This window comes from Phalacrocorax carbo, chromosome Z (assembly GCF_963921805.1).
Source record: "Phalacrocorax carbo chromosome Z, bPhaCar2.1, whole genome shotgun sequence".
NCBI lineage: Eukaryota > Metazoa > Chordata > Aves > Suliformes > Phalacrocoracidae > Phalacrocorax > Phalacrocorax carbo.
This window is the reverse complement of record NC_087548.1, coordinates 54,831,181-54,856,599: the sequence shown is the minus strand read 5'-3', so window position 1 is coordinate 54,856,599 and position 25,419 is coordinate 54,831,181. Positions and strand designations below refer to the sequence as shown.

Sequence of the window (25,419 nt, the reverse complement as noted above, 5' to 3'; positions counted from 1 at the left end):
GCTTTCCCTGGATGAGACTGCCCAGGACATGAGGGGTTGGGGCCTGTCCCAGGGTACCATGGATGAATGACAAGTGCTACCCTGCACTTTACTGTTGGATAATCTCAGACTGCAGCTGTACGTTGTCTCACCAGTCCTGCACCTCCTCTCAGCTCCACCGGTGCATGCTGCTTGCCTATGGACCTGCAAGGATCACTTCTTCCTCCTGTCACAAGCCTTTCCCCACCAAGGAGAAGTTACTGATGACTGTCCAGCAGAGGTGCAACTTCTGTGCAGAAGGCAGGAAAGAACCCTTCAGCCCCTGAGATTTAGCTGCAGGGAAATACTTTTACCTACAGACTATATCCTATCAGAAACAGCTTTGAGAAACAGCCTCCTCCACTGGCACCCCAGCCTCCGTGCCCACGGACACTCTCCACATATGTGCATGGTCTCCCTTGGAAATACATGACAGCACACCTGCCCCGATGCTGTATGGGGCGAGCTGCGCTTCCAGGTGCATGCAGGCAGAAGGGGCACAGTCACCCACAGCCCCAGGTCCTGCCAGCACTGCTGGATGCACTGGGTAGTCACCCTGCATTCCTTGTGTGAGAAGCCCTGCTGGAGTACCCTGCAGTGCTGCAGCACCTCACATTGTGCAGAGGGGGCAGGAAAATGAGCCTCCTGGCTTTATTTCCAGAAAATGTTTGATGAGGTAAAGGAGCTTGTCTCAGCATTTAAGTGTACAGTGGCTTGTCGTGATCTTTGAAAGTCCACTGCTCACCACTCTTCAGTAAAATAACCTTGTGGCATTTTTCCCCCTGAAAAAAATGACTTCTTTGACTTTGTGTGCTGTATGATGAAAGACTCCTACATGTTTCTTAAGGAAACTGAGACATACAAATGAAGTCATTACTAGTGTCATATTTAGCTTTCATGCAACTGCACAGGTTTCTGTATTTTCCTGAAACTTGCCGCTCACAGAATTGCTGCATAGTGATAGAGGATTGCATCTTGCTCATTACACTGAGATACGGATAAACAATCACCACGTACCAGCATAGCTCTAGTTTTCCTTTTACTTGCAGATACTGAAGGGTAAAAGCACTGAAGGTAGCAGAAGTAATAGAAGTAATAGAAGAAGAAGAAAATCCCCAGCAAAACAGATCTCCAAACACTTTAAAAAAAAGAGAGAGAGAGAAAGAGGAGCAGAGAAGGGCATCTCTATAGCTAGAAGAGTGTAATTAATGTCCTAATATGGTTGCATAAATAAGCATGGAAACTAACTTTTATCTGAAATAAGAGAGTACAAGTCATCAGTCTTTCAAAGTCTGAAGGGGAATCTAAAAACCAGACATCTCAGAACAGGAGGAGGAAAGGAAGAAGGGTTGGTGGTGATCGGAAGAGGACTGTGTTAAATAACATTGGCATTATGAGGCAAAACAGAACAAATTTAAGAGATGCCATTATTCAGGTTGCTTGGGTAACTGTAACTGTAACTATAATGGGTAATGATAAGACTGTCTTCTTACAATCACGTGTTAGAGGGGGTAGCCTTGGTTAGCACACAGTGTGGATTCTGCTCATGAAGATGGTAGCTACTGGGTGTTGCACAAATGGCTCCATGCTTTAGAGCAGCTCCCTATCCAAATTCTTGAAGTAAGCGCAGAACTATTAGCTCTGTGAGTGTTTCTTGGATTTACATGGAATTGTAGCTTTTTAGAGCACTTCAAAGGTTTACTATGGTCAGTTTTCATGCTTCATCCCTACTCTCAGATTTCATTCTGATATCCTAACAGATACAGGCTTAGATATAATAAATCTGGCTGTTCTTCAGTTTTCTTGAAGTTTTCTGTTCTGTGGCTATGGTTGCATACATTGTCAATCACATGGAGTTGTATGGAACAGGATATTAATTCAACTGGCCCCATCAGCTTTGGGGTTAGGAGTGTTTCAGTGCAGGAGAAATGCTCTTCCATAGTCATGCAACCTGATTTATTGGGCCAATGTTGTTCTGACTTGCCACATGCCACCTGACATAGGATGCATTAAATGGAGCAAGAGACAGGGTAAAACTGGCTCCTCACCATCAGGAAGAGATGCAATTAAGGCAAATAAGATCTATCCCTTCCCTGGTTGTTCATAAGCCTAATTAAAGTAGCAGAACAGTCCAATCAGGAATGTATTTGTAAGCCATGACTTCTTTTTTTTTAAAAAGCATGGGTATTCTCATTTTTGGTGGCATATATTGTGTTGATAATAGGTCTAAAGTATGGTACAGGTTTTAGAAGCTGGAGCTGTTCCTCCATTACAGGTTATTCCACCTGCCATATAAAAAGAAACACAGAGTTAGAGGTACAGTCATTAATGTCCTTCTCAGTCATTAGAGGAATATTTTTTAGCACTCTTTAGTTGTCCAGTGATCAGTGTAGGTCATACCTATAGTACCCCTATCTAGAGCTGTCCACTGTGCAAAGTAATTGGACACAAAAGGCTGCTCGGAAAGAGTGTTTTAGAGTTAGTAGAAACCTTCCTCACTTAAATACCAATTACTTAGTCAGGAAATAATTTTTCAGAAATTTTCCAAATCATACCTAAAGCACAGGCTTTTGATATTTTAAGTTAATTACTATGAATTAAACTGAGATAAGGCATCTAGACAGCTCTAATAATTTCTAAACTGTGTCATTTGAGGAATGTCGACCCATGGGCTGTTGTGATTTTTGTCCAGTTTGGAACAGAAGGAGACTTCAGATGCAGTCTCTGTGGAGTGGAGGCTCCAAGTTCTGACGCATGTATGCTCAGACACTTGGGAGAGGCCAGGAGAGCCTCCTGCTTCCACCTTTCTGAGAGTCAAATAAATCCTTAGGCTATCAAACAAGCTTTCACCCAATGACCACTTTCAGTGCTACCCAGGCTGGGCCCACAGAAGAGGAAAAATGGATTCAACAAATTGCTACTAGGTACTGCTACTACTGCTTGCTTCTGGGTAGTACTTAGTCTGGGCTAGAAATGGATTGAACTGTAATTCCTCAAGTGTTCTCCCTAGGAGCATGTTAGCTTTTCTTAACTCTTCCTGCTTCATGACCTGTGGGACAGCACATTGGCCACAGCCCCTGTGTACAAAGGGATGTCTCCCTGCTCTTTTCCAGGGATGTACAAATACTGCGAAGGATTTTCTGCTGTCCCCAGCTACATGGGTGCTCACTAGATTCTCAGGCACTAGCTCCTGGGTATTTGAGCAGGTGGCCTTTTTGACAGCCTGTCATAGTGTCAGGTTTGAAGACAAGGTGTTTTCAACCTTGCCAGTGGAGCAAGATTGAGGAAACTTGTTCCAGGCATCTGACTCTTTGCCGTGTCAGCATAGCTTGCTGCAGATCTGGGAGAGTATTGCATAAGTTATGTTTTTGAGTTAGGAATGAAAATCTAAGTATTGCTACTGACCTTTATTTGCAGCCATCTTCTCTTCCTCTTTTTTCTTCTCTTCCTCCAGAGCTTTCATTTTTGCATCATACTCATCGGCACGGGTCTTCCACTCATTTCTGTTGTTCAGCAGCCCATCAAGCATAGGTTGAATTTCCTCATGGAAACGGGAAAATTCCTAACCAAAACACACCCATCAGTGCAATGCAGTGCAGAGGCAGTCTTGTCCGTCATACCCCAGGATGGACCCTGACACCTTGCCTCCCAGGCTGGCTCATGCAGGGAAAGCATTAATGGCATGCAGGGGGACCATCCTGCAATGTCCCTGCGAGGGGCAGCTGTTGTTTCCTCTACTGCACTGGGACTCACTCACCTGGGATTTGAACCCCTGTTGAGAAGGATGGGGAGTGCGAGGGTGCGCTTTTCTTACCTTATAGACAAAGGTGCACACAAAGTCGATGAAACCCACTTGAAGCTTTGGAAGCTCAGCAGCTTTCCTCCGGTCCATCATGGGCTGTGGGAGGACAGAAGTTCACCATGATTTATGAGAATGCTTCATCAAAAAACACACCACTATTTTCTTCCCCAAACTATCTTCTTGTGTCAGCCTGGCAGTTCTGCCATGCCATCCATAAAAGCTGTCCATCACAGCCCTCTTCCACTGCTGCAGAGGAGTGAAGTGGGCTCCATTCCTTTGCCATTTTAGCAGAAATTTCATGCAGCTCTCCCTTTCAGTGTCTGTGGAAGGGGAGGAGGACAGAGCGTTTTTCCCTTGCACCTCTCAACTAGACACCTGAAAGAAGGTTCCTGTTATAAAGTGCTGAAGAGGTTTTAAATTCTCTAAAACATAACTGAACATAAAATTATATTCTTATAAGGCCTTGTTGATACTGTATCATTTGTGATGCCTCTTTGGGTAGAGGGGGTGTATGAAAATCGGCTTAAAGAAAACCCAAACCACACAGGTGGACGCTGCATCAAGGAATGACTCTTGGTTCTTTCAATACCAAATGTAAGTATTTGTTGTTATACCAGAAAAAAATGTTAAGTGCTTTAACGCACTTCTATTTACCAGAAATAATTTCTGGACTCTATGAAGTTTGTGCTTGTAGTTTTTCCTTTTATTGGAAGCTCTGCTTTCCTCTGCAATGTATGTATTTAATTTTCCTTTTTTATGCAAGGGACTAGCATAAAGTCTCCAGGGGTTCAGTCACTCCTTGCTGGTTCACAGCCATTGACACTCATCTAGCTATATGGAGAGCTGGACAAAAGGGTCTGTTACAGGGGGGCTTCCCTAGCTGTGTACCCACTTTTCCAATGGATTTGGCAGGCATGGTGATTTCAGGAAGACTCTCAGTGTTCTGAAGGCAGCATTGTTTGTAGTAAGTCTCTGCTGAGACTTGCTGTCTGAACTGAACTCTGTGGCTCTCATGGTACTTACAATAGGCTGCTGCTGAAGGATGCTTATTTCTAAGTCCCCTTGCTCCCAGAACTCTGCTGCTACCAGGAGAGCTACCTACATTGCCAAGGAGAGAAAAAGAAAAGTTAGCACTGACTTCAGCCTTATAACTTGATGTGCTTCAGGTCTCTACCATGAAGTAAATATCACTTCTAGATCCTCTGTCGCTTCATGTCCAACCCCAGTCCCAGCTTTTCTGCTGGGAAGGGCAGCAGTGGCAATCAGATTGCTGTGTAGTGACAGCCCAAGAGCCTTATTGCACTGGAGCTTATTAGCCCATTGCTCATCTATTAAGAAATATTTCCTGTGTGTTCCCTTCAAGGATTTGCCTCTTGCTCACAGTTGTGGCTGCCTGTTATGATTTACTCCATGCTGAACAGGAAGGTGGTTTTATTTCTTTTATCCTTCTTTAAATTTTAATGTTTCTTACTTAGCAGTTGCTCAAATACAGTTCAGGAAGGAACTCCTAAAGCAAATAAAACAACAGAGCAAACAGTAGGTATTGCTGTAAAAAAACCAACATATATGTTAGGTGCAAAAGACCTCACGGTAACCCAAGAAGTTAAATACTTGGGGTTTTTTATTCTCTTTTTTTTTTTTTGGTAAAAAATGAATATTTTACAGAATTCACAACTACAATCTTAAAGATTGGTTTATCCATCAAAACTGTAGTTATTCTAAGGTCCTTTTGGTAGTTTTGGTAGGATACTTTGATTCAGCTTCTAAGCAGCTTAGGAAATTGCATTATTTTGAAGAACAAGCTAGAGAAATCTAATGGTATGTCAAACACCTGACCTTACTCTGGACTTCCCAAGGCTTTGTGATTGCTGACAAATCACAGGCAGTCATCATCATGGCCCTAAAAACAGGAAAGAAATTAGTTTCTCCTCTACAGCCTGCACCCTACCTCTTGTAGGCTCAGGTTGCTCATACCCCAGTATTTTGTCAGATATTTCCCAGTCCCTGCTGAAGTGATAGGTGAAGAAAGATGGGTTGCTGTAACAGCCTTGGCCCTGACTGGGACACTTATCAAGGATTATGCTCTTGATTAAAATGGATTTAAGCTTATGCTAGGGAACTACTTGCTTCTGGCACTAGGATGTTTGCTGCTTTAGTCATTGCTGGGCTGAACTTCTTGACTTTGGAGTTACACCTTTGGCTCCCTCATGGAGGTATAGCAGCGGAGTGAAGTTGTGAGTGTAGTTCATTGCCAGTGCAACACATCCTACAAAGCGTCTGTCTGGACACAACAACAGCATTGGGCAACTCAGACTGATGACCACTGGGAAGAACAACTAACGGATTGGACTCCTGTGGATCTGCCATTGTAGCCTGACCCCACTTGCGGCCTACAGGGTAGTCTGGTAGGAGTATATGGCCAGAAGGGATCCTGCATCTCATTAGGAATATATGACCAGAAGAACATTCCAAAACCAGTCACTTATCTGAATGAAGCACCACTTTAAGCTTTTTTTCCTGTTTTTTCCCTGCTCCTCCAGAAGATCAGATTTGAGTGGACAGTGATGTATCAAGTGTTGATTTTGTACTAAGTGCAGCGGAAGGCAAGTTCTGGAGCTCTCACCAGACAACTGCATCACTAACCTTTCCAGAGACCATTACTCACATGACAACCTCCTTCTTTGTTGTCTCCAGAGACAGGTATTCCGTCCAGGCAGTCATGCTATCATATGTCTTGGACTCATCAACGATCTTTTGAAACATTGTTCTCTTTCTTTGAGGGGGGGCGGGGAAACGTTCCAAAACAAGGAAACAAATACGTTAAAAACAGATGACTGTTCCTGATATTGATAATCCTTCAGAAGGGTTTCCAGTGGTCGCTATCCTGGCATTTAGGTCCTCAAGGAAGCCCCCATAAAAGCCAAGCACCATCACCCTCTTCTCTTAAGTGGGGGACACTATTGTAAATGACTTAAAAATAAGTACAGTGGTAAGACACGAGCAGGAACTTGAAAATATGAGCTACTGCAAGTTATGTCCCTGAGACATGGGTCCACCTTTGTTGGCAGTGGACAAAGGCTTTTCCCCTGAATGTTAAGCAAACAGCAGAAACCTAGAGCTGAGTGGAGTACTTGTAAAGCTGCCTGGCTCTGTATACTTAATCTGACCTTGTTAACCTTATTTATATACCTAAATATATGTAGCAAATTCTGGGAAGGGTTTTATACACAACACACCCATGTTTTAAGTGATGTGAAATCTGGAAAAAACTGCTCTTTCAGTGCTAGCAGAAGAGACGTTTAGGCCAGATCCATGAAGAAACTTGTGTACATTTTCTGTCTGTATCATTTTGCCTAGGTCTGATCTCAACCAAGCCTTCGCTTTGCAGACCATGGACCAAGGAGGGCAACGGCCAGCTTGTACCCACCTAGTAAGGAAGTGGTGGTATCTGCTCCCATATAGCCACCCTACTTCCATAATAAGAGGACTGGGTATTGCACCCTCCCTCATATTCCTCTTTTGTTGACTGTATATATTTTGCATAATCATTCTTCAAGGCAAAACACAGAAGCAGGCTCTGGTTTCAGCACTGTACTTTGAAAGCATATTTTAAAAGCTCCTTGCTAATTAGGAAGGCTTATGTTGTTGTCTTTTGTCCCAGGAAGTCAGCACATGCTGCTCCAAGAGGTTTGGCATTTTTGGCTTTCAGGTGTGATATAGACTATGACCTGGATATTCATCTACAATGGACCATGTGTTATTTGTGTTGTGCTGCTCTCCCAGAGAAGTTAATGTAGCCCTGGCCAGGTCATTCGCCATTTATGAGTATTTTTAGTGCTGAAGTGCTAGGTAAAAAAAAATAAAGAAAATAAAAATCGGACATATCTTTCCATTAGGGGATCATATATCACTGCCTTGTTGGAAAAAGTCACATATGTCATCTAATGCGTAAAGGTTCAAAATTCTTTTGCACAATTTCAATTCTCCCCACCACCTCTGCTGTTAGTATTAAAGGCAGCCTCCCAGAGGCAGTGTCTGTGAAGAGGATTGCTGCACAGGGGGGCTCTCAGAGCAAAGCATCGCGTTTTGCCTTTGTAAAGTGGCAGCTGCTTTCTGCCCTTCACACGCATGTACATGACCGACTTACTTGAAGTAGAGTGCCAGGTCTGTTGCTATAATGGCAATTTCCATCAGATGAATCATGTGCTCATGCTGTCTGCGGTTGAGGTTCTGACATATATTCAGAGACTGAAAAGCAAAGGAAAGGGAGCTGCAAAATCCAAGCACTGTGTTGTTATGAGTTATTGGCCACCTCCCTTTGTCAAATATGCTCACTTTTTTGTTTTTAATAGCTGCAGCCTTCTCCCCTAAGGTGCAAGGGTTGTGAGCCCCATTCACCGTATGGTGGTGCCCAGTCTCACCTTTTGTTCACAGAACAGGGTCAGTGTCCTGAAGCTTGTAACACAGAGTGTGCCCAAACCCTGTCCCCTGTCCCCACTGTGAATTTGCCTGAAATGAAAAGTTAGCTGGGGGAGTGTGTCAGCCTTGGCACTGTCTGAGGGGCTATAGGATGACAATCTTGTATTTAACATATGGGGATAATGACATGGCTTCTGAAGAAACCAAGTCATGCATTTAGGAAGCCTGTGTGTTTCAGTCCTTGGTAAGCATAGAGTACTTGGGGAGTGAGGCAGCTGCAGTTCCTCAGGTGTCCAAACCAGAGGAAAGTCTTCTGCTAAGCTGACAACTGTATTGTTGCTGAAAAACCCTGAAAGTAAATTATTCATGTCCTTACATTACAGTTCATTACCAACCTCTTCAGATAACAAGAATTTTCCAAATTCCAGGTGATGTCTCTCTAAAATTGAGGATCCATGAAGTTTAGCTAAAGGATTTTGAGATCTGGTTGTGTAAAGGAAAAATTAAAGATGTTAGTGCAGCATTTTAAAAATAAAAAGAAGCGTCTCATTTTATATTTAATTTTGTCACACACACTAGCTCAACTAATTTTAAAAGACTTGAGTAATATTTTTTACAGCTAATGACCTCAGTCTAATAAAAGACTTCTGTGACACTGGTTATGACTATTTGGATACTGTATAAAACAGTCTTCCAACTACAAATTTCACCCAAAAAGTTGCTTATGACTATACTGTTATTACTCAGCACAGTAAGCTTGTTTAAATCCTGACTAATTATATGTTGATATCTAGCAACAGGAACAGAAAAACCATCAGTCCTTGGACACTTTCCTAGCTGAAAAGCAAGGCCCTCTTGTATCCAAAACACCAGCCGGCTTCACTTAGGTTTTTCCAAAGCTCCAGAAAACAGTAAGACAGAATAACCAGAAAGCATTGCAGAAGAGCTGTGATCTGCCACTAGTTTAAATGAGCAACAAAGGCTTGACTGGTCAAAGAAACCAGGCAGCCGGTTTTCTGTGGCTAGTAACAACCTGCTGAGAGCAGCACCCTCATACTCATAGGGGTATTGTTTCTGCAGATGGTGAGGGCAGTGCTGTGCAAGGTGCTTTCTCCATAGATACCTTCCAGCAAAAAGTAGGCCTCTTATGTCCAGGATGCTCCTGGTGGCACCCTGAGTCTTCTATGATGCCCAGGCTACTAAATGCCTGTGCTGCACTTGTTCCACCTACAATGGTAACATAGAGTGTCGCTTTGACCAAGTGAGGTTTACTAGGAGGTACGGAAAGCCCCAGATAGCACTGCAAAATTTCTGTTTCTCCATTGGCCAAAGCATAAGCCCAAGTGCTGTAGCAAGCTGAAAAGCAATGTTATTTGCAAAAGAAGGTTGTTACCCCCACATATAAAACAGAGCTGTACTGGAGTTTGGTGTGATCACAGCCTGGTCCCACTCCACACGAGAGCAACAGTAAGTGGTTTGAAGTGTCAGGAAAGCGCTTACTTCATTTGGTAGAGGTTGTTTGTTCCCCTGTGGTCAATATCGTGGCACAGAGCAGCAGTTACCATTGCAAAGGCTTCTAGGTCTGTGTAGTAACGTTTCAGTTTGCCAGTCTGGAGGGTGAGAATTTGCATATCGTCTGTTAGTATCTTTTACAGGAAAAGGTGCTGTGCTGTGACTGCTCTGCGCTGGGGATCTCCTTATTGAAACAGTCCAGGAGAACTGAAAATACTTGTGAAGCAAAATGCAATACACTGTACACTTAGGTTAAAATGGGGAAGCAGCTGGAAACAAAATGTTTCAGACGCAGGTAGGCATGCATCCCATGCATATGTGCTCAATGCCCACCTGCGATGTTGGCCACCCGCTGCTGCAGCAGCTTCATGCCCTAAGGACAGCCGGGTCCTCATAAGCACCCCTCCAGTCACGGGACACAGAGTACTTTGCAAATGGGCTCTGCATCTTTCTATGTCTCCAAGATTAATTGCCCAAAGGATTGTCCGGGGATGGTTGGCCCAATTCTGCTGCCAGCTGTGTAGGCCATACCCTCTGCACTGAGTCCTGGTGCTGGTCCATCCCCAGTGTGGAGCAGCAGTCTGATACCTGTTCTTCTTGTTGGGGCACCTGTTGCCCTGAGAGCCTGTGAGAAACGGCACTTGCCACTTTCACACTAGCGACAGACCTACACCTGTCCCTGTCCTGCCTGAAAATGGAAAGCATGAGGTCGTCTCCATCTCAGCCAGCTAACTTCGCTCCGGCTGTTAATGTCAGAAACTATTGAAGGAAGGGAAGCCCTGTAGTATCTCTCCCCTACCCTGCAGAAGGATTTGTTCTATTCAACACCGTATACACCTGAAACTATGAGAATTCAAGCATTCCATTCATTGGGCAGCATTGGCCGCAGCTCTAAGCGGAATGCAAGAACTATCACTTAAGGCAATCCTCACTTAGCAGAACCTGTGCTAGGAGTGACGAACTCTTATCCCACACCAGGATTCAAAGGAAGCCCTGCATATCTTCAGGGCACAACAGAAGACCTCCTGTAAATAAAGCTGTGCCACAGAATTAACTGGGATGGTGTTACTTTACCATCAGGAGTGTGAACATGGTCTGTGCGACATTGAAGCCGTGGCGCCAGTTGTGGTAAGTTATCTTCCGGTAGCCTTTGCTGACAGAGTACACAAACCTTACCAGAACCTGCAAATTGGGGAAAAGGGTATTAGTGTCTGTGATGAAGCTGCTGCCTGTTGCTCTTGCAATAAAGACCATGCACAGAAGTCACAGATGAGGTTCAGACCAGCTCTGCAGAGATGGCCCCAGAAAGGAGTCAGAAACTGCAATATCATTAGACTTCCATGACAATGTGGTTATAGTAAAGCCTAGTGGAGAACTAAAGGGGACACTAAAATATAGCTCTCTGCTTTCTAATCTCTCTCTCTCTCGCTCTCTCTCAAAATCACAGAGGACTGGGGAAACCAAGAAACAGCCATGTCTAGAGGAAAAGAGATTTCATCCTACTCTTTGTGAATTTATCAAATTTCTGAATTTATCTGTGTTGTCACTCATAATTTGTCCCTCCCGTGTCTTGTGATTAACTAATACTGGTATCTCTTCAAGCAACACGGCTCCATAGATGTAGAGATGGGTGGTGTTTGTATCACCTAAACAGTTACAATGCGGGGCATTAAATAACAAACTGTTTTTTCCCCTCTGTATTCTACTTCTCCACATGTACTACCTTTTGTAGTTATATAGGTTTTCTCATTAGAGAGGAAATTAATCTTGGATGAGTATTTATTTTTTAAAAATCTCTACTGCTCAGAGTAGCAGCAAAGAATATCTGCTTTTTACACCTGTATCAGGTGTTAGTTGTTCCAGAGTAGCTGTTTTTAATACTTCTTGACATTGACATGCTATGAGTAAGAAGCACATAAGTAATTCCCATTCAGAGCCCTTTGCCTCCCTCCTACTTCCCAGCCTCCCTTTCAAGGGTGAAAAGTCTTCCGACAGTTACCTCCAGATCCCACTAGGTGGAAATAAACCTCACATGATGTGCTGAGAAATCCCTTGGGGGGCAGCAGAGCTACTGAAATGCCACTTTCACAGGTCCTACAGGGGCTTGAACTGTGGCAAAAGCCATGAACTTGCACATCAGGGGCTACAGGGTCCTTGTTCCCATAGGGTCACACCACTCCTGTCGCCAGCATTCAAGAAGTTGGCACCAACTGCACCTAATGAAGGCACATCCATGTTTGCAGAGGGAAGAAAAGCAGAGGGACCTGCTAATGTGTCTTTCAGCATATATTGGGCGAAAGCTATAGAGTATATACTATAGCAAATGAAACATGCATGTAAATATGCGCTGCCCCGTGTCATCCTTTGAAACTGCACTTTTACACTGCAGCTGTGAATGGCATTAGACACAGCAAGTGCAAGCAGTTTTTTGCATGGTGTAGCCCCCATCTAAATAGACCTGATAGCAAACCCACACTGTAGCAGGCACTGCAGAGCAGAAGAGGCCATCTCACATTCCAAACCCGCATGGAGCAACCAGGGACTTTCCGAGGGGTTCCCTGCCCTCAGCGGGGCGAGGGGGCTCAGGATGCTTGCCCCTCTCCTTGCAAGCCCCCATGAATCCAGACCTCTGGTTGCTCGATGAGCTGCTCAGGGCATGCATGGGGACCTCAGCCACACTGTGAGTCTGCTGGCCATCCAAGATGGGAGTCCCTGGGTGCTACCAGCTCCTACCTCCTGTGGGATCTGGAACTTCTTCACCACGCCGAGCTCATAGTACATCTGAATGCCACACTTCACCAGCTCTAGCTCAGTGCAGTCAAAATCAGAGAACCTGAATTCATATATTTCAAACTTGCTGGGTCCTGGGAGTTCTTCTTTCTGTAAGAGAGGTAGGATGGTTTGTTGCTGTGCTACTTATGCTATCCCTAGAAACCTGGAATGGGTTTTGCTTAATAAAAATACATTAGTCTGATACTTCTGGCAACTTTTCCTTTTAGAATATAACACATAAATAGACTGAAATGCAGCTTTTCATGATAACCCTGTTCGTGGGGGAAGAGGGAGGGCATTGCTGGCCAAGTGCAAGAAATATTGCTTGTTTTCTGTTAAGCAGTTTTCCTGTTGATTTGATATAGTTTAGATACTTAAAACTTGCCAGGTCTTACAGTGGAAGACTTACAGCCCTCTGTATTTACTCAGGAGAGGAAAAGGTGTGAAAAGTTAATGTGGGTGATGTGTGTCCAGATGGGCTTTGAACCCCATGAGATGAAGTGGCAGAGAGCAGGTACTCACCTGCCTTCACCCTTAAACATGTGCCCATGCCCTGTCGATGTGTACAAGTGTGCCAACACTGGGAATTCTTCCCTGAATCCACCCAAGCAATGATTTTTTGCCAGGGCTGTGCATTCCAGCAAGACGTTGCTCTTACCAGGATGCTTGCCAGCTCCTCTTCCTCACACTCACTTGGTTCCTTCCCCAGCTTTTCTCGTGTTGGCTGTGAAGAACATGGACACGTTAAACTGACAACCGAACCCCACTGGACTTTGTACTGTGCAGCTTTGGGGCAACCTAGGACAGCTCTCACATGCAAATTTTGTTTTCTTTCTGGACCTTATTTCTATTTCTGGACTTTCAACCTATTCTTCCTGGTAAAAATATTCTCCCTCTCCTTGATTTTGGTTTGTGTTTCCTGCTACTTGCAAATGTCCCCCTGGGTCCTCTAACTTCACATCCCCTGCAGTAAGAAGGCTTAGGGAGTAAATCAGCTCCCTTTCCACCCCTGCATCCCTTCCCTGAGTAGCACCTGCATGAGCCCACCTCAAGGGCTGGCTCAGCTGAGGTTATTAGAAAGGACACAGCACGGCAGTGTGCTGAGGTGGAAGGCAGGCCACAGAGTCAAAACAAAGACTTGCTCTGCCACCGTGTGGTAACTTGGGCCCCGGGTGCTGCCTCTGCACTGTGGTGGCTGGAAGTATTTCCATGGGATGGGAGAGCAGCCTCTGTGCCGTAAGTCATGGGCCAGGCCAGTACACTTGGGGCTGTGCTGCATGTTGCGAGGCATTACCAGAATTTCCTGGATTTCATCCTTGTCACATTTCACATGGTAGAGCACCATATCCTGAGCAATGTCCTTCCGGTTCTCCAGCTTGTTCATCTTATCATATGTGTCTGTGTTGAGCACAGACCAACCCAGGAACTGTGTCAAGGACTTGGTCAGGGGAGAAGAAGGAAATGGTGAAATAATCAAAACATCTCTTCATCAAAGACACAGAGGTATAACACTGCTTGACATATTTTTAGAGCAACATGAGCTCCTCTTCGGCCACAAGTCTAGCAATAAGCAACCATGCGTTTCCTTCCAGCTGCTACTTGCTCCCCAGCAAGTGCAGCTCCCCAGCTGTTGAACCTGCCTAGGCCTCCAGAGCATCCATGGTGTGGAGTGTCTGTCCAGTTCAGCATATGGAAAGCTATTTCTCCATGCCTGTAGAAAGGCGGGCGTCACAATGGTGACAGGAGGTCGGGAACCCTCGTATCAAGGGAGTGGAGGGTGGTCTTGTCACCTTTCACATATGTTTACTCACACCCTGAGTTTTCTCTCAACTTGTTTGCTTTCCAGTGGCCAAGTCAAACAGAATTTTTTTTTTTCCACAGTCTTTTTGTTTGCTAAGGAAAATCTATTTCAGGAAATATTCTGATTGGTAATAGACGCCAAGAGCTGAATGCCTATATTGGATTGAAACTAGCATAGGAGCATTTCGAAGCAGCAAAGTCTTTAATTACAGCTGATGTTGGTAGGTTCAACAGCTGGCCACCCTTTGTATCTTAGCTGCGTAGACAATTTCTGTGTAATTTCTTTAGGGAGCTGCCCAGCTAGTGTGAGACAGCTGTCATGTATGTGAACACAGGTCAGAATGGTCATGTTAGTACATCATAGCTGCTCATGGCTAGGTGTCCAATGCAAGAAGATCCAAGAACGCTGAAATACAATAATGCAAACACAGCAGGGTTTCCAAGACCAAAACCCCCAGTTTTTCATATAGCTAATTTCAAAATTTTCAAAATGATGCATAACACCTCTATAAGCAACAAAGAAAATTACTTAGCTGCAAAACACTTGGAGATGTTTTGCAGGTGTACAAGAGCAATAGTGACCTTTCTCAACCATATCAACTACTTCCAGCTGCAGCAAGGAACTATACCTCCATGAGGGTCTCGTCCTGTTCGTCAAATGGTTTCCCATCTTTTCTGTTATAAAATGTGACAACGCCAACAATTTCTTCCTTTTTGTTGACTATTGGCATGGAGAGAACGTTTTTGATAGTCCATCCGGATTCATCTAGAGGACCTTCCTTGAAGCAATAGCAAGCAGAAAGATACCATGTACTTAATGTGTTTTCTAAATACATCAGCACTCCCATTTTACAACAAGACTACAGGCTAAAGAAATATTTACATGTCTAATATTGACTCTAAATTATATTTCTGCAAAGCAGAATCCTTGATGGGACTGGAAGTTTTCACAGTACCTGAAAGTTAAACATCTCATCTGCAGCAGCATTCATAATGTTGCAAATCTAGGGGATCACAAAAAAAGGAAAAAAGGAGAAGTTTTACAGTATGGGCAATGAGAAATTTAAACACCAAAACAAAAACCTGAATTGATGAGAAAGCAGCATTAGTAGGACTTCATCTCAGAAATCCCTGATGAAGACTAAGTTAAGTACTTACAAATCCACTTTCAGCCACATAGGTTGGCAGTCCAGTGACTAGTGCCCAGTGATCTGGTGTAGGATTTCTGAATAAAAGAAAAATGCATGCGTGAAATTAAGGATATATGTTTACCAAAGAATGATCATGGAGTTGAAATGTATCCAGCTGAGTGCACAATCCATGTTTACATGTTTCACCCACAGTTACTAAACTGTCCTGTTACTTTAAAAGGACCCATGTGTGCAAGCAAAAGTTTTTCACATAAGTAAATATTTTTCCTTCAAGGATTCAATATTCATAAAATATCATAGTCTGCAGAGACTTAAGAAGAAGTCATTCATGGGAGTGGGGGCCATGTTTTAGACCTTCAGAAGAGGAGAGAGAAAGATAAAAGAAAGTTCCTAAGAGTGTCTGCCAGCCTGAACTTTTAAATGCTGCTGTACCTAAGCAATGGGGGTTTTTCTTGCAGCACTTGCACTGATGCAAAGCAGTGTGACCAGAACTGGGTGAAACTCCTGTTATGTCAAATTTGTCCAAGGTGCTCAAGCCTCCTCTGAAAAATTCAGTGGCAAGAAGAGAGGGGTGGTTTTCAGAAAGAGGAAGTCTCAGTGTGGTGTCAAAAAAGGATGAAAGGCAAGAGGTAGCCTTTAGATGGCATCAGTGACCAGAGGCTGAGAGAAGCATGGGGAGCAGGGGTGACCATGAGAGGTTGGGAGGGGGCAGAGGGGTGAGGTGCAGGGCTGGTACAGCAGGTACTGCAACACAAGGGCAACCTGGATGGGCTTACCCACTGACACGGGGAAGGCACCAAGGAGGAGTGATGCCTCAGCCCGGCAAGGAGAGTGGCAAAACTGCAGGCAGACATGGCAGTTCAGTTCTGCATCTAAAAAGAATCACTGGTTGCAGTGAATTTTGGGGCCTGACTTGCAAGCCAGGATCCAAATGCCCTGGAGGAAATCTCTGTCCCACAGAAATGTGCATTGAATCACCAACTTACATTCTGGCTTTCTTACTCAGTCTTCTACTGGTCCTTTGCATATCTCCTCATGAATGTCTTTAAATGATGGGGAACCTTGGTTTTAGCTACACCCTGTGTTAGCACCTAGCATAAAGAGATTGGGCACTTACGGGATGACTTTAATGTCTTCTTTTCCATGTAATATATAATCAATGACCTTGTAAAAGACTATTTCCTACAAATAACGAGAAGAGTGGTGTTAAAATTAGTGGTGAGGAAATCCAGCCAGACAGGAGAGAGTTTAACATATCTGGTTCTCACGTACCCTGCCATCCGGAGTGCGAGGTCCTGAGTAGGGGGGAACTTCTCCTAGCAGGACTGGCCATAGGTCAAAAAATTCCTGGTTTTAAAATGAAAGAAGGATTTTTGGAGTAGAAAAGTGCGTTCTGCCTTGAGCCTCAATCTAACCACTGCTCTACTATGCTGGTCCTTGTACAGTGCAAACAAGGCATGAAATAATAGGACTAGTTCAATGCTAGGCAGCAGAATGTTATATCTAAACCAGGAAGTGCCAGGTGCATTATATGGTTGTATATAGTCATATACTGCCTATACACAGGAGGCTGCTTCGTTCAGTGAACAGCATGGGCCGTACTCACAGAGCAAACGGCTATGTCAACATTTTTTGTGTTCTTCATTTCCAGAGTGTGACCACAGGACTGATCTACTGCTTGCTAGCTTGCTAAACTGAAAGAATTATTTTTGCTTTTCTTAGGCTACATTATAATGCTGATCAAAGTGTCTTTAGCACACTAATCATCTTTTAATACACCTCTTCACAAGACAGCTTGCTATAAAGGCTCTGGCAATGTGGTGGAGATCAAAGTCCATGGTAGCCTCAGTCAACCTGACCATGGAATAAAGCAGGGCTCCTATGACAAGGATGCTGCGCAACCCCCACATAAAGCTTGCCAAAGGTGCAAATAATCAGACCAAATCAGGGATGCAGAAGTAGCTTAGATTCTGTCAGCTTGTTTTCATGAAGCCAAATTTCATGTAAAAGCCTGGATAACGTTCACAGGGATGAGTCTTTGAGGAAGGTGGCTGCTTTGCTTCTGGGAGTTTCCACAGGCATCTCACTATACTTCTGATATCCACAGACTTTGTGAGGCTGTGCTTATGTTGCAGGCTTTGACCAGGGTCACCGTGGTCAGACGTTTGCCCTTCCTTTGTCTTTGCAGGCTCTGGCTTCTTGAACGGTCCCATTTCAGTGATAAGGTCCTGCTTTTCCCTCCCTTTTCTTTAGCCCAGACTCTTCATTTGCACAATGGACTAAAAAAATGCCAACCAACTCAGGAATAATGACTCAAAGCTAGCCAGCACTTCAGCTGTGCCAGTAAAACTTATCTCTGCACATCACCCCTCAGTGGATAGCAGCAATGTGGAAAGATGTACAACACACAGGTGAACACTCACCTTCTGCTTTGTCATGTCCAGGAGACCTACTGAGTACCGGTCGCAGTTCAGGTATGCTCTCACAGTGTAAAAAGCCTTGTGGAACTGTCTCTCAATGTCTGTCAGTTCCTCAAAAACCTTATTAGCTGACCACAACAGCACCTGCAGGATAAAATCCAAATGTAAGCATAGCCTCTCTTTGACAGCTGGGCTTCCCAAATGTGTTTGGAGTAACAAGGAAACAATTGACGTTTTATACCACTGTACTACTAGCAACCTATACTGCAAAATATGAAAGCATTGCTTATTCACACTCACAATTACTAGGGAAGTATGCACTCGGAGGAAGACTCAGGTCATCATGGAATGTTTGGTAAAAGTCCAGTCTGACGAATGTAGCACAAAAAGGTAGTAGTGCCAGATAAAGAGGTGACCCCACTTACATTTTATACCCCTAAGTAAAATCTTGCATCCAAAAACAGTTAAAACCGAAAGCATTGCAAATGCCAGAGGCTGGAGTTGGAAATATCAGAATTAACACTTTCCTCAAAGCCTTTGCACAGCTGGTTTTTGTATGCATCAGCCTATGACACTTTTGTCCATCCTGTGCCCTGCAAATGTACCCTTAAGAAATATGTTGCTATTAGGCTCTTTCATTTGTAAAAATGAAGGTTATGCAGCAAATTAGGTAAGTATTTCTGAAGGCACAAGGAGGGTATTTGTGGGCCTAAGAGAGAACTTGATTTTCTCTGAAAAGGTAAAGAAACCATCTATGCAATTGCCTAGCTTAGCTAGTGCATGTGTGCCTGTATCAGAGTGGGTGTGCTTTGCTTTCCGAGCCCAGGGATCATGAGGAGCAGTGCTTCATAAGGACTGGGAGCTGCTCCCTGAAGCTGACAGGATCTGTGCTTTGAACAAGAAGTACTGTTACATGACCACAATCAGGAAAAGTGTGTCTCACCTCCTCACTGGGCACTAGTAGATATTTTTGACAATTCTGAGCTGCATCAGTCTCTGTTTCTAATCTGTAAATTGGGACAACTCTGACACTCCTATAAAGTCTGAGGTGTTCAATATCACTGGCCTCTGAGCACCCATCAGATAGGATAGTGGTGGTGTCATACAAACCATTAGAGGAAAATGAGCAACGGTTTATTTTTGGCATTTTACAACATGCAATAATTAATGCTGAAAGCCACAAGTCCAGTGAGGACGGGTGAAAGGAACACCTGAAGAATGGCCAGTTCATGGAATGCTATAAAGAAGTTGGGCAACGTGTTATATGGTCTTCTGCTAAGACTCTTACTAACTATCTGAGCACAAGCAGACTGAACAGTCTTTGCACAAACAATTTTTCTTACAGTATCCCCCAGTCTTTGCAGCTGAGATGTGCAATATTAAAATCCTAGATCACCTCTGAGAATGTAATTTCCTCAATCTGTACTTCTGTGCTTTTAAATCTAATACAATGAACCATATTATCTCTCACACAGACCTTTAGATCTAGATGGCCAAAGGTCTGCCAGTGACCTACTGGTAGAACTAGCAGTATGTCTTGCATCTTGTTCTTGCTTTCCTCCCTTTCTGTGGGACCTGCAGATGCAGCAGTGATGTATGAACACAGGACTTCTGGGTTTAGCTCCAGATCAGAGCACCCTGCAGGAAACATTAGGCCTTCCACCACTGCAGTCTCCACTTTGTCTCCTAGCTCCTTCCTTACATCCCCCAGTCCTGCTGCTAAGCCCTCAACAGGAATAAACCTTTGCTAGTTCTACTTTAGTTGAATTACTCAGCTTTGCTAGATGGCTGTATCACCTGACAGTTGTTCCTGGGTTTGGTTACTGAAAAAATTAGGTGAAGTACATAATGAATTAGCAAGTGTAAAGGCTGTCCCAAAGCTTCTGAAATAAACTTTGATTCTGCATCCATTTTGCTGAAACAGGCATTTATCCCTCAGGAGAACATCCACAGGAGACAAACGCATGGCTGCCACGAAGCATAGACGTGATTACATGTCTTTGTCAATGACAACCAGTTGTCTGCTGCAGGAAGTGACTGCATGGATTCATATCCATCCCAATAAATTTGAGGGTCCTTTCCTGCCCCAAGTCACGGGAAAGAATGATGACTGAATTGTTTCAGTCCAGAATACCCTAAATGCCTCATCTAAGTTCATTTCTACCAAGGGAAGCCAATACAACAGGCATATGAGTATCATTTTACTGGCACTAAGAAGAAATTCAATAGCACTTTTTAATAAGCAGATAAGGAAAAAATACTAGATTCTTAATTGTTTTCGGAAGTCTTTGGTGCTGCTGGCTGAAGTGATTAAACGCACCAAGAATGTTTCATAGCCTGGGTTCAACAAAATATCTGGAACTCAGTCCTGCTGAAGCTGGTGCCACTGCATCACCTCCTGCAGTCTTGCCAACAGCAGCAGGAAGAGAGACTAATGAAGGACTTTGGGGAAGGAGTGGTACCTGAAAGTAGATGAGGGCACCTTTTTCCTTCTGCTCTTCAGGGACAAATCTCTGAAGCAGATCAGCTACACCTTTGAAATCAGAAGAATCCACTCATTTGATTTTGAGATACAGCCTAATCTGCATTTTCACTCTTACCTGGCCTCTTCGAGTCTCACAATTGTGAAGATAACTCAAGTGGTAAATTTTCAAGTTCAAGGAGGCAAAATTCAGGTACTTCAGAAAAAGCTGAAAAGGCAAATGATGAGATTGAGTCGAATGCAGTAGTAGCCTTGTGTTTACTGGATTTCATAACACTGCTTTAGCAACGTCATGGTAATTCCCCTAGATAAACGTTTTGCTTTGCACTGGTGTGAGATGAGGCTTATCCCACTGTAACTTCCCTGAAAGATTTCTGAGATAAGCATCCTCATAATAAGCCTCTTCTGTTAGAGGGTGAGTCCCCTGTAGGGAAATTTGCACCAGTGAAGCTTCACTAAAGCAGACATCCCTAGTGTAGAGGAGTCAGTGTTACATGGCAAAACGGTAACTGCTTGATAGAAACTGAGCTACTGACCACTTACTGTTTCATCAGAGCTGGTGAAGTATGGGCCGTTCAGCTTATTAATAGCCAAAATGACAGCAACTAAATCTTTGCCATTCAAGATGGGTGTTGCAAGAATGCTTTTCGTAGTGTAGTCGGTGAGCTCATCAACAAATGGACTGAACTGGGCACACTGTTCAATAGAGAATTTACAAATTAGGCATTTTCCACAATGTCTGTAGTCTTAAAACCAAGCCACAGCACAGCCTCTCAAAGTAAGCTGCCTAAAGAGAGTTTTGCTTAAAAAATTATTGGGGAAGATAAATGAATTAGCAGAAAATTGGACAATGTACAGGTGATAAAGCTAGTACCAAGAGAACTGGCTGTGGCTTCTGCCTGCAATACGTGCACCCTTTCACTTTTTGCAAGGATCTTGCAAATCATAAGCTGTAACGTGTCAGGGACTGCCAGAACAAGGAGGTTCTCCTCTCATCACATCGAGATCATTAGTATCCTTCATAGTACCTCCTGAATCCTTTCCTCTGACTTCTCATTAACACCGTGATGCGGGTACAGCCAGTTACCACAAAGCACTGCATAGCTACAGTTTATAAACCAGTGCTGACTGGTAAAGTGACTGGGAAGGTAACTCACTCTCATTTTAATTCTGCCTTTGCCAAGGCCCTGAAGCTGCTGTAGGCTTGCAGCCTCCATGAAGCCATTCTCCCCTCGTTTCTCTTTAAAATGTTCTCCCAGGCAATGCCTCTCGTGTTGCTGGGCCTTTGTGCGTGGGATGGTAGGTGGTAGGGAAGGTATCCCAAAGGAGGATGCAGATGGCACGAGCAGCGCATGGTTCCTGGCACTGACCCCTGGCCCCTGAGAGTGACCCTCCGCCTTCTGCCCCAGGAGCATTTTGGCAGCAGTAGCAAGGTGCAGACAGCACTGCTGTGGACTGGGCTGCCCAGGGAGTTGCCCATAAGGGAGTTGCCATTCAAACCACTGGGAGATTCCTAGGTTTATGCTGTAGGGGCAGCATAAAGGGAACTTGTCTAGTTTTAGCTTACGTGAATGTCACTGTCCCCCCATTCCCAAAGAAAACAAAGAAGAGAAAGGGTAGTGTGGGGAAGGCGGATGGCCCATCACCTGGCCTGCACAGGACCTTATTGACATCATCATCACCTGCGAATAGGGAGAGCAGGGATGGTCTTGCTAACCCAGGATCTTCTCCTTGCTCAGCTGAACAACTTGTCAGCTAGAAGTCCTTCTAGTTGGGTTAGAAAAAGCTGCACAGCTCTAATCATACACTGCACCAGGAATAATAATCATTCCCTTATGCACCTTCTCCTCATACCTGCCCCAGTGCTGGCCTTCCCTGCCAATTGAAGTAGACCAATCATTTAGGCTCTGTGTCTCCTTCAAAGGAATTGCCTTGGCAATGCCTGAAAGCACTAGAGTTGGAGTGCAGTATTTGGCTCACAGGACTGAAATTCTTCCATATTTTTGGAGAAATGTCTGAAGCCAAAGACCTTAAAAAAGTTTAAGCCACATTCTGATGCTTCCCCACCCTCCCCCGACAAAAAAAATGGTTGCAAAGCCAAATCAATGTCTCAGTATGTTCTGTGGAGGACGAGGAAGTTTTTGCTGAAGCATTTGGATATGCTTATATTGAGCAACAAATGGATGAATTAACAGATGGTCTCTTTGTAACTAGCAAACAATAGATGGAGTAATCCCAAATGCCATATTTGGGTCACATGGATTTTAGTTTTATATCTATGATTAGAACAAGCGGATTGTTATTGCTGCCATTCAGGTTTACGTGACTCAACCCAAGAGTAAGGGGGGTAAATATTGTCATGAAGGCATAAAAATAAAATATTAAAATTCCTTGGATCCCTCCTAGTATTGTAGTGTGTAGTGTTTCCTGAAAGAGTTTTCAGTCAAAGTTTGTCTCTTGCTGCTTCTGATGAAGATCTCCCATACACAGGTTGCAGATAACATACCTGCTCTGAGGTTCACTCCCTCTGCTTGATAAAAATGCCTCTAAATGCCCTTGGCCCAAGGCTCATCAGACAGAAAACATTTTAAAATGTCATTTGTGGTGGAAAACCATTTCTGGACTCACTGTGAAGGATTTATCTCTCTTTGTCTGTTATTTATGGAATACAAATATGTGTGGAAAATTCCAAGTGCGTTTGGTGCAGATCTGCCTGTACCTCACTCTCTTTTCTCTGCTGGACTGGATGTGATTTCTTTTTTTTTTTAATTACCAGGCAAGGTGTGACAGTGCACTTGTTTGGAGGCATTAACTCCTAGTGTAATTAATGTGCTTAGCTTTACCTAGCTCCATCAATGAAATTGGAAGCAGCTTGCAGAGTTGCTGCTGGTGCTTTTGTTTCCACTACACAGCTATTACACTGCAAGAGGTTTGACCAAGTATCAAGATGCCCTGCTACCTCTTGACCCCTTTGTGCTAGTAAGCATGGAGCCCCTCTTCTACCTAGTGAATGAATAAATGGCAAACCTACCTCACTGACATCCTTGATGTTCATGGTTTTCTTGGTTTGCGCAACATAGCCCACAATGCCTATGTCCAAAGGATAGACAATCTCGCAGTCTGGGGAGACCAGGCATTCCTCCAGGGTGCTTCCCTCTTGGATGTTGAAAAGTCTTGTTGCCAGTTCGGGTGTGCCATTTCTCTGCCTGTACATGAAAAGACTGCAGCGGTCAGCATGAATAAGGGACCTGATTCTTCTCAAAGTCTTGAAAACAACTTTCTCCATGTTGATGCTTTCTTGCATGTCCTGGATCAACTCAAAAAGGATTTCACTCTCATTGCTATCCCAGGACTCTGTTCTTAGTTTCTTCTCAAAGTACTGCTTGGCAAAAGCAGGGTTGCCATCAAGAAACTTCTCCACGTCGTCTTCACTAATGCTCATTGTGAATGTCCTGGGTCTTGTGGTAGGTACTGTTCAAAGATGTGGTCTATGCAAACAGCTCTCTAATTTCTGATGTAGTTCCTAAATTCTTGTAATAGAAGTTGTTCCTTCTAGAATGAGCAAGGGTGAGGTAACACTGCAAAGAGAGCTTGTCATCAAGAAGAGGTATTCCTTTATAGTGCCGAAGATGAGTCTGTGGGAGGACAGATCTTCTCAAACAAACAGATTAGATGACCTCTACAAGAGCTTTGGGTCAACTTTCTTCTTAATCTAAATGCAAACAAAAACTGAGTACTCACAATACCTGAAAACACTCTCCCTTCTCTTGATAAGCAGTACACTTACTGAAACAACTATATTGAGGCAGCAGCAACAGGGAAGAACTGCATCTCCTAACATTGAAATAAGCTCTTTAAAGTCTAATTAAATATATACTTCTTGGCCTAATCCTTGGCTAACAAGGTGAGCATCTTATTATTTCTGCTCCCCCAGCTCCCTGCAGTAGTGGGAAGTGCATCCTTCACAAAAGAGCACAGTGGTCAGAATAGAAATAGGGAGGTAATGCTGCTCTTTCAGGGATCTCTCTACTATTGCATCATTCTTTATCTGCTGCTGTAAGTGCTGTTCCCAAACACAAGCATCAAGCCTAAATGCTTTAGTACAGGATTTGAACTGAATTTGCAAGGTCTGTGGCCTTTTATTCTTCCTACTAAGAACGAGGAGAGGAAAACATGCCTCTTCGTGGCATCCCTTTAGGAAGGAATCTGATTGGGGTGGCTGGGATGGAACACTCTGAGGAATCATGGGAAGACCTGCAGACAAAAAAGAGAGCAAAACACCCAGGAAAGCAGTAAAATCTCATCATCACTAGCAGTGGAGAAAGGGTTGGAATTATGGCTGTGAGGGACAGATGTTGTTTCACATGGGTGAAGCCACCATTCTGTGCAAACAGCAGGTGAGGGTCAGTGTAATGATTGGAGGCAAAAGGCCATGGAGGCCATTACTCTTCAGGGGAATTAAACAATGCACAAGGGTTTTCATCAGTGGGTAACAGGGGTAAGTTCTATCCACTGCATTGCTGGAAGATAACCAAGGCTTGCCTGCTCCAGCAGTAAAGGTGCAGGCTGCCTGTCTGTTTGAGTGTTGGCACTACTGCTGGGAGTGGTGCCAACCAGCCCAAATGTGAATGTGGGTGACTAGAAGGAGGGTGCCAAGAGAAGGAGCTGTGGTGGAAGTGTTAGAAATTATTACGCAGGTGGGTCTGGAGCTCAGGAGTGCCACAGGTGGGGCGGCCTCCTCACACAAAGGCATGGGAGTATAGAGGAAGGGAGTTAAAAGAGAAATCCTTTCAGAAGATTGCAGGTAAAACAGTAGAAACTGAGACAAAGACGTACAAATTTATTATTTATAATTCCATTTTCTCCTATTCCCTCTTTCAGTTTCCTGGATCACTGGAGATGCAGTAGGAAAGTTGTTGCACCAATGGGTTCAATGTCTTACATGCCTTTATGCTAGGTTGTCAGAGACTTGCTCTGGTAATTCTTGTAGTCAGAACATTAAAATAGAGTTATTGCTAAAAAAGATTTGGAGGAGGTGACATG

The 25,419-nt window shown here is 44.0% G+C and overlaps 1 protein-coding gene across 1 annotated transcript; it reads right to left on the bottom strand.

Moving 5' to 3' along the window:
* Positions 1-1,044: 1,044 nt before the first annotated feature.
* PDE6B (phosphodiesterase 6B) lies at positions 1,045-24,451 on the bottom strand. Its single transcript, XM_009507731.2, has 22 exons — positions 23,408-24,451; positions 20,920-21,072; positions 20,495-20,584; positions 17,898-18,038; positions 16,747-16,821; positions 16,592-16,656; positions 15,482-15,548; positions 15,280-15,327; positions 14,953-15,102; positions 13,818-13,961; positions 13,182-13,247; positions 12,485-12,631; positions 10,826-10,933; positions 9,740-9,849; positions 8,635-8,722; positions 7,968-8,068; positions 6,486-6,593; positions 5,657-5,720; positions 4,844-4,918; positions 3,833-3,916; positions 3,424-3,580; positions 1,045-2,303 (listed from the first exon to the last, which is right to left on the bottom strand). The coding sequence occupies exons 1-22, from the start codon at positions 23,816-23,818 to the stop codon at positions 2,245-2,247; spliced, it is 2,511 nt and encodes an 836-aa protein (XP_009506026.1). The 5' UTR covers positions 23,819-24,451; the 3' UTR covers positions 1,045-2,244.
* Positions 24,452-25,419: the final 968 nt, after the last annotated feature.

Bases quoted from the DNA above. Each gene is read 5' to 3' on its own strand.
- PDE6B (XM_009507731.2), bottom strand. From the start codon at position 23,818: ATGAGCATTAGTGAAGACGACGTGGAGAAGTTTCTTGATGGCAACCCT. The intron at 9,850-10,825 runs GTAAAGTAACAC...CTCACCCTCCAG, and splicing joins CCATGTTCACACTCCTGATG to ACTGGCAAACTGAAACGTTA. The intron at 8,723-9,739 runs GTAAGCGCTTTC...TTACACAACCAG, and splicing joins AACAACCTCTACCAAATGAA to ATCTCAAAATCCTTTAGCTA.